The sequence below is a fragment of the Typopeltis vanoorti genome, chromosome 6 (genome assembly GCF_054136105.1).
Source record: "Typopeltis vanoorti isolate ZY-2024b chromosome 6, IOZ_Tvanoo_1.0, whole genome shotgun sequence".
Classification (NCBI taxonomy): Eukaryota; Metazoa; Arthropoda; class Arachnida; order Uropygi; family Thelyphonidae; genus Typopeltis; species Typopeltis vanoorti.
The window spans coordinates 147,849,374-147,858,961 of NC_143554.1; the positions used below are offsets into that span (position 1 = coordinate 147,849,374).

Genomic DNA, 9,588 nt, shown 5'->3' on the forward strand with positions numbered 1-9,588 from the left:
GAACAGTAGATATGCTTCAGTCGCACCGTTTATGTCAAAAGCACAAAGGATTTACGTTTCAAGGTGAGATTAGATTATCATTGGCAAATATTACAGTGAGACATGGATATTGAAAATCGGATCAATAGTGAATTTTGATCCGATTTTTAAATACAGCCATACAATAAGCTCATAAATCGAAAAAATAATCACTTGGCAAATTATCGTTTTTTCGGATTGAATCAAAGAAAGATTGAAATAAATCTTTTTACTTGATTTATACATAAATTCCATCCTCCTACTATTATAATCATACAATCCGGAGAAGTAATGGCAGAAAACGTTACATTCACACTGTTTCCCATTATATATAGGGGCAAAAAAAAGTTTCAAATTATTTATAGAAAATTATATATTAAAATCTTTTCTGTATCGTTCTCTTATACAGTATCAGTCAAATCAGTTACATTTTCCATTTTTAATTTTTTGCTTCCTTTTTCCTATTTTGCAATTGAAAATTTCACGTTATGACCATCCAGAAGAATCTTACTGTTTTACTCATCTTAGGAGCAGTAACAGTGAATACCCTGACTTGGTATTTCTCTTATTCTTCTATTAGTTGGATCTATTATTCTATTATTATATAATATTGGGTCAGTTACCCATATCGATACTCATGAAGAATGACTTTCCATCGGTCTTGAGCGTTTAGTAATAAATCAGTTTTGGCGTCTTCCCTTGGGAAGTGAAAGATGGCAGATTTTTGTTGTTATTTCTAAGAGAAACTACTATTCCTAAAATATGAGGAGAAAAAAGTTACTATTGTATAGATGCTCACTTTGTTTCTGTAATTCTCCAGGTTTGTTTTTAATGTGAGTACAGGTGTTTATATCATCTCCACATAAGAGAGAGATGTATGAATTTATAGCACATCAATGATGTGTGTAGAATGCAGGTGAGGGTTGAAAAGGAAAGCAGTTGATATTTTAATTGATTAGATGGCTGTTGAATATGACTTCATGAAAAAAACTGTTCCACCCAACTTGCACAATTCAGATGTGCAGTTCCGCTTTTATTTTGATCATGCACATTACATCCGAAATAAAGTTTGCAGACTTCCTAAATTAACGTTGTAAATGGCCTGTGATTCTTTTTTGGCTAGAACTCCCTGCACACATAGCAAAACAAATTAGGAGAATTGACACATATGCTAGATACATTTCTATCGCACAAAGAATACGACCCAGCTGTATCTGAGACTCATGAACTGAACGGAGTGTATAGGTTAATGTGGAACAATGTGATGTGTTTCATTATTTAGTTACACACGTAATGCGTCATCTCATGTTAATTGAGCAAATTGATGCAATAACAGCACCATACGATTGCATCATAGCAGGAAATACTAGGTCATATAGGGCCTACTGTTCTTCTAAATCGTACGCGATAGAAAAATTTAAAAACATTTAAAATCAACGCGAACTGATTCAAAGATATCGTTTCTTGCAAAGGAAACAGTATATATGTAGGGCAGTTTTTACATTAGCTAAGTAGATAAAAGGTTGTTTAGTTTTAAAAAAAAATCATCCTAATTCAGGCATCTTTTCCATACATCTTCCACCTTCTACAACTCTGCTACAAACTTCCTGTCATTTTGTCCACTGCTTGACATGGTGGAAATCTTTCTCACCTTTACATAAACGATCTTCTCTCACTGGCAATAATCATATTCCTAATTTTTCTGATGGTGTTATGTCCCATTCGTTCTACTATTCAGCAAATTTTGCTGTTCTCAAACATCCCAAGTTTCAAGGTCTTCTACGAGCAAAAGAATATACAGAAGCCCTTTACATAAAAGATCCCAAAATTGTTGAAACATTTGAAGAGCAGGATTATACACAGAAGTCATTACCACTGGAGAGTGAAGTGAGGTGAGCACTGCAACAACTATCCAGTAGAAAAGCACCAGGAGGGGAGGAGTTACGTATTGAGCTGCTCAAAGCCCTAGGAAAAGAGGCAGTTAAAATTTTAATAGCTCTCTGACAACGAATTTGGATCACAACTAGATGACCTAGGAAACGGGAAAAAATCAGTTTACATACCTATATTGAAGAACGGTGATGTAAGCGAGTGAGAAACTTATAGAAATCTAGCACTGATTTCTCATACAAGTAAATTCTTACTTAATATCATTCAGAAAAGACTTGAACCATTCATGAAGAGAGAAATGGCAAAGGAACAGGCAGGATTTCGAAAAGGCAGAGGAAGAAGAGATCAAATCCCCAATGTGAGATGGATAATAGAAAGAGCACAGCAATATCAAAAGAATGTCTACCTTTGTTTCCTTGACTATAGCAAGTCTTTTGACTCTGTAGATCATGTGAAACTGTGGAATGTGTTTAGAACAATGGGAATACCAGAGAATCTGAGAAGTCTTTATTGTAAACAGTAAGAAGCTACTGTCCTAACAGATCTGGGAGAAAATGAGTATTTCGCAATAGTAAATACGAGGTAAGATACAAACATGTAACTTATCTCCGTACCTGTTTATCTTGTACAGCGAATCCATTTCAAGAATGGCAAGGCTGGAGGAGTCTTCAGTTGTAAATAAAATTGGCGGAAGAAATATTAATAATTTGAGGTATGCAAATGATACCACCTTGCTAACAGAATGCAAAGATGGATTGGAGGAACTTATTATGAAAGTTAAAGAATAAAGTGCTAAAGATGGTCTTAAACTTAACCTCAAAAAGACAAAAGTTATGGCAACATGTGAACTTAAACAATTTGAAGTAGATAGGGAGAAAATGGATATAGTTAACAATTTTGTGATCCTAGGATCCCAAATTATAAAGATAGGTATTGTACTGAAGAAGTTAGAAGTAGATTATTTCTGGGAAGAAAAGCAATGACAAATTTAAGCAAGATCTTTAAAGATAAAGATATCAGACTTGAAACAAAAATCAGAATTGTGAAAGTAATGGTATTCTTGTGGTACTGTATAGATATGAAAGTTGGACCCTGAGAAGGAAGATAGATGCATTTGAATTATGAGTTTGGAAATGCTTACCAAGAATACCATGGACTGTAAACAAACCAATAAATTATTAATAGACAGAATAAAGCTAGATTGCTCCCTCGAAGCTATGATGATCAGAAACAAATTGTTATATTTTGAACATATTAGAGAGCAAATGACATTCTGGAGAAGAGAATGATGCTTGCTAAAGTTGACGGAAGCAGGAGAAGAGGAAGACCACGAATCAGATGGGTGCATGGAGTTAAAGAAGTAACTGGAATGCGTCTGGAAATTCTGAAAGACATGACCATGGACAGATCTGAATGGAGAGCGTATGTTCATAGAATCACAAGAAGTTGAAAACGACTCGATGGAACATAACAACAACAACAACACATAGACGTATTTCTTATCCTGAATTCTAGTATTCCGAACGAAATGCAAAGTCAGACAATTACCTACTATTTCAACCAATCATGCATCGTTGTGGAAAAGTTCAAACTGTGTAGAGAATGCTCCATTATCGTCCAACCCACTTCAGTAAAATTGTTCAAGGATTCATGCCCAAGTCATACTTGTCATAGAGAAAGCCGTCTTCTGTATTTTTGATGGCTGATACCCAGCTGAGTAAGAATGAGGGTCAGTTTGTCTGACAGCATGGTCGATAAACGCATGTTCATGAAATGAACTCTGGATCTCTGTCAATAAAATAAAAATTACCTGTGGCGTGTTCTTGTTCAATATTAGACGTCTCAATTCTCTTGAAAGTATTTTAGATGTTTACACTGAATGTTTGACTCTTTCCCTTAGCAATATACTTGCATAATGGACACAATAAACAAATGAAAAACTTTTGTGTTAGTGTTAGGGATTTTGTTTTAGCTTTAGGAATTTTCGTTTCATGTTTTAATTTTTGCTATGCCGGATATAAATAATGTAGATATGTAGATATAAATAATTTTATCCATAATACCAAATCGAATAAATTAAGTGTTTTTAGAAGAAAGATTATATATGATTCATCATCGTAAGTGATTTTTACGGACACATTTTTATTGGAAGACAGAAGTTAAAACTTGTGGGAACGTGGAAAGACAATTCACTCATCTCATATTCTTAATCTCACGAATATTGTTGTGTGAATATTGTGTAAGTATGACATCGTATAGTGGAGGTTTTTCACTATACGATTTCATATTCAACGTTCTAATTGAATTGATCCAGTTGCCACTAAACACAACGCATTGTATCTCTATGCTGTATTTAATTTTCATGCTACAATAAAAAGGATTGCTTGCTGCGGTTCTATTATTTTCGGAGATAGTTTATACATTACTGTTATTCTCTTTCAAGTATTTGGATACGGATGTATACAGGAGAGGATATTTAAATTATTTGTTTCTAATATAGATCTCCTCTTCTCCTCTCTAGATACATCTCCTGGATTTCTGTTGTGTACAGGGACTAGTTTAACAAAATTGTCCACTTGTGTTAAAGAATCAATAAAACTGCATTTGATTCGTATTACATTAGCCAATAATAAGGTTTCTAGATTGATCCATGATGTCGACTTGAATGAATATATCAAACTGAGAAGAACAACCATGATATTCGCTTGAAAAACGAAAATGTGCTCCGAGGTGCTAAAAATTATTCGAAGATTTTAAAAAGGACTAAATATTTGCATACTGGATTTAAGAGAAAATATTGAGAAAAAAAGAAAGAAACAAATGCTCTTGAGGATATTCTCTGCCTGATATTATTATTATTATTAAAAATAGCAATGTGAAAAAAAGTGAAATAAATCCATTCAGATACCTTTCACGAAAAAGTCTAAATATAATTTGTGAAATAATTTGAACTGAAAATTGAAATATTATAAACGATAAGATGCAGAAAAAATATTATATGAAAGTATAAGATAGCCTTTATAGGACATAATCTGGTTACGATATCAAGAACTAGTTTCTGAGGTGATCCAAGTGGAGAAGGTGCAAAGGAGAGTATTAAATATGATGTCTGAATATGAATGGAGATTGAGATTTTGTGGACCACTAACAATGAAAAACAGGAGAAGGAGGGCGGTCTCATGTGACAGACACCTGCATACTTCTGAAAGGGTACATTTTTTTTTTAATTTTATGGATGATGAGAGAGGTCATCCATGGAAATTGACAATGAATACATTCAAGAAAGGTTGAGAGCTGAAATTTTTCTCTCAAAGAGCAGTGCGTGTTGACACGGATTGCTTTTGGCGGTAGTACGTGCAAGTAGCATGGATGAATTTGAGAAAAGCCCCGAGTGATGGTTTGAATGTCACATACTACCTTATTCGATGAGTCCTTCATATTCTGGAAATCTTTTATAAGTATAATAATAATTACGAACTGTTATTTGAGATTATGCCGAAAACAAATATGAGATCATCATATCTCGACTGCATGCCTTTTTCGGAGAATTTTGGGGTGAAAAATCGGGAAAATATTGAATGCCTTGTGATAGCACACCTTCAAATGTAAAGCCCTAATATATGTTTTGCACGTCCAAGAGGAAATATTAAACCAAAGTTAGCCATCCAGAGGACATCATTGCTGCTGGCTGAGTTACAAAATTTGCTCATATTAAAATGCCATTATAAATGATTAGTTAGCATACTGCATAAAGCCATTTTCGTTCATTATCAAATATACTGAATCCTCTACATGTCCTGACTGCAAACTGTCTTGAAAACTGAAACATTGTTGAAGACTTACAGAATTGGTTCTTGAAGACTCGAATGTAAGCCTCTAAGTATAGGAAGCGTGTGGGAGAGGAATGTCTTATTTTCGCTTCACATGAATGAATAACAATTGGACATACATGTAAAAAACTTGGCCATATCAATGCAAAGAACGGTATTTTAAAATCTTTAGCCTTAGTAGAAGCAATGTTGTCTGAACGTTAATTAGAAATATGAATAACAGTAGATAAATTAAAAATTATAACAGTCATGCATAATTCCTCCTGCTGTTCCCTTCAGTTAACCATGGAGACAGTGAAAGAAAGATTACTATCGTTGCTGAGAGATCCCCTCTATTCTGATGTAACATTCATAGTTGGTGAAGGCGAACGCAAAGCAATAGCAGAAGCCCATAAGCTGTTGCTTGCCATTGCCAGTCCAGTGTTTGCTGCCATGTTTTACGGGCCTTTAAAGGAAGAGCGGGAAATACAGATTCCTGATGTAACTGCTGAGGCATTCCAGATTATGCTAACGTGAGTTTTTTAATGTTGTTGTTTCCAAATAATAATATTGATCTGTCTACCCCGAATTCTTTTTAAAAATGAAAGAAGAAATATAACAGTTAAATTTTTGAGTTACTGGTGGAAAATGGAAAATTAAACACAGGTCTCTTGATATGTTTCTCTGCCCGTCCCGATCACAGTAATCGATTAGATATCCTTGTTTTGATAAATCATCCTGATCCCAAAAAAATGCAGGAACACCTATCCTGAATTCCGTCTTTAGAAAAATCTGAGAAATGTTGTCTAGCATGAATTGATACTGACAATGATATGCTATAGTGTGAAACACGGTTTCTCAATCGCTGGCCCCGATATTCAAATGCTTGTTGCAAGAAACCACCAATACTTTATTCCACTGTCCGAATCAGAATCGGAGAGACTGTCTCCCTCTGTTTAAAATATATGATAAATTTATTCTAATCAAACATCATTTACAAAATTTAATCATCTTTGCAATGTTTCCTCTGTATCCAATTTGCGTTGTTCATCATCGTCTTTAATATTTTAAATAATCCAATGTTCACGTGCTACTAGATATTCAAACTGCTTGATGACCTGTAATGTCAGGTTTTAATATTTATCTACTAAATTTATCATTCACTCTTTTCAATATATCGTTGTGTTAATTTTTTAAATATTACGTCACAAGTGTCAAGAAAATACTAATGAGAACTGTGAACGTTTTCCCAACAAAGAAACAAATTAAAATAATTAATTAATTGAACAATGCCCTTGATTTTTTGTCCAAATTTTGACATCATTTGTAGATGATAAGGTTTCAGATAAACAATTTTGTGCACGTTATAAAAGTAAACATATGCCTCTCAGAATTTGTCCATCTTGGTGAAAGACGCACTAACTCGTCTAATATAGAAAGGTATAGTTGCTCTCGGCTCATTGAATTAAATACGCTTGAATCTAGTTATTTCCGAATGAGGGGCGTTATTCCTGCAATATCTATTCGAACCCTTAGAAAAAAATTGGTAAGAAATATGAATACCCTTTTCAGTCATCGTGTAGTAATTAGAACATTGAAATTTATGAGTAGATTATTGCACTTTTGATATTTGCATTTTGATCTCTAATTCACCAAAATGAATTATTTTCAGGTATCTGTACACAGATGAAATTTCAATATCGTCAATAGACACGGCGATGGAAGTTTATTTTGCTGCAGAAAAATACCAAATTCCATTTCTTAAAAAGAAAAGCGAAGAATTTCTATTGCAACATACAACAGCGGCAGGTCGTCTGTGTAAAGTTTACGAATTTGCCAAGCTTATGAGTCTCTCTAATGTAATATATAAATGTCTCGACGTCATTGACAGACACACGGAAACCATTCTTAAGTCATCGAATTTTTTGGAGTGTGAGAAAGCCACCATAGAAAATATAGTGCGTAGGGAAACGCTCACGTTACAATCAGAATATTGCCTGTTTGAGGGTGTTCGTAATTGGGGTGTAAATTATCTCGCTAAAGCAGAAGAAAAAACAAAAAAAAGTTTAAGAAGCGTGCTGAATCCGCTTTTGAAATGGATATCGTTTACTCTTATGTCATCAAAAGAACTCGTTGATGTAATCGAAACAGAATTGTTCACATTTGAAGAGATTGGACCGCTCTTATGCAGAAGTTTCAAGAGTAACACAACCGTAAAATTTTGTCAGACTATTGGCTGGAACTATAAGAGATCATATTATGCATATCTATATAACCGTGTTACAATATTTGATTTAAATAAAAGTTCATCGAAATCCGATGTTGTGAAAGACATAGATTCTTCTTTATCAATTGATAACAAGATCTGTTTCATGGTAGAAATTCTAGAAAACTCAATGCTGCTCGTGGAGCCATTTATAAATGTTCAGGTTATAGCCGATGGTAAAACCTATTACAATGAGAAATGTTGTATAAAGTTACTCTCTTCTTCTGAGGCCACAGAAACTATCTATGAAAATGTTCGTATTAAAATTAATCGCTCGGCAGTGTATGTGAAGCCAGGAGAAAAACTTCAAGCGACTGCGATATTTAAACAGAAGTTTAAGAAATGCATAGCTGGATCCATTCCTGAAAAGAAACTTTATAAAGGACTAAATGATAAGTTTAGTGTACAACCAGAAAGTAATTGGACAGTGACATCTCTTACATTTGACCTGTATTCCAAATAATGAAAGCTAATATTTCATCTGATTAAAAGCAATACATTCATATTCGCATGGCAAAGAAATTTAAAATCTTTTGCAACTTTTGAGATTTGCCAATTGTTTTTTATTTAGTTGATCTCAAAACTCACTTGTAAAAATGAAATACAGTTATTTAATTTAGAGTAAGTGCAATTCAAACAACTTTTTATGTCCTATCTGTATAGCATTAATGTCAACCTAATCAGAAAGTAAAACACTGTCGAAAGGAAACTTTGGCAGTATCAAAAAAATAAAAATAATAAATGGATATTATTTCTGGGAAAACTCCCATGTTACTCCTTTTAACAAACTATTATAATTACGGCTATTTTGCCTGCTTCTGTTTAGGAGTGCCCCTGTTTAGGGCATTGTAGATGTGAATTGACCAGTAAGTATATGTAGCATAAGGAAGAGAAATTTACACATACCTTTTTCTGGGTGTTGCGGCTTTTCTTCTTTCTGCGCTGTCCAAAACTACTGAGTGTGTGTGTGTGGGGGGGGCAATTTGGGAGAATTAAAATTGAAAAAACCGGGGTTTTTTCAATTTTAATGGGGTTGGGTTGATGGGGAGCGGTCCGTTTCGACTATGCTTGGTCGTCATCTGAACACATTGGGAAAGTGGATGCTATGTCAGGTCGGGTAGGTGCTTCTGCTATTGAAGTGTTTGTGTCCTTTCACATCTACAATGCCCCAAGAATCCGTGAGTAAATAGCCAATGGCATCTAAATAGGGGCACTTCTAAACGGAAGCAGGCAAAATAGCGGTAATTATAATAATAATAAATGTATCACGGTGAAAGTGAGTCCAGAATTAAATCAGCACTAATGTACTGTCAATTCATATATGTCTCGTGCGTGGAAATGATATAAAAACCTACTCACATTAAATATACACACCTGAAGAATTACACAAATGAAGTGGACATCTACAAAAGAGTAAGTTATTGCATTTCGGAAATTTAAGTACAATGTTTAGTGAAGATGCTAAGTTAAATAGAGAAATAGACAATGCATTTACCAAGGCGGGTATGTGAGGAAGACAAGTAAATATGTTTATGTAGAATAAGAGAGAAATTAGTCAAACCACTTAACAAACTGTGTACGCGGTAATATTCAAGGAATGAATCA

The 9,588-nt window shown here is 34.1% G+C and overlaps 1 protein-coding gene across 3 annotated transcripts in view; it reads left to right on the forward strand.

Annotated features, from left to right (window-relative positions):
* The window catches only part of LOC150106062 (BTB/POZ domain-containing protein 6-like), a 64,817-nt gene extending 55,994 nt beyond the window's left edge, over window positions 1-8,823 (forward strand). For all 3 annotated transcript variants that reach the window (XM_090393810.1, XM_090393809.1, XM_090393812.1), the window contains 2 exons: window positions 6,018-6,250; window positions 7,390-8,823. In XM_090393810.1, the coding sequence (XP_090249936.1) occupies window positions 6,024-6,250; window positions 7,390-8,446 (1,284 nt within the window). In that variant the 5' untranslated portion in view covers window positions 6,018-6,023 and the 3' untranslated portion in view covers window positions 8,447-8,823. The remainder of the gene's footprint in view (window positions 1-6,017; window positions 6,251-7,389) is intronic.
* The last annotated feature ends 765 nt before the right edge of the window (window positions 8,824-9,588 follow it).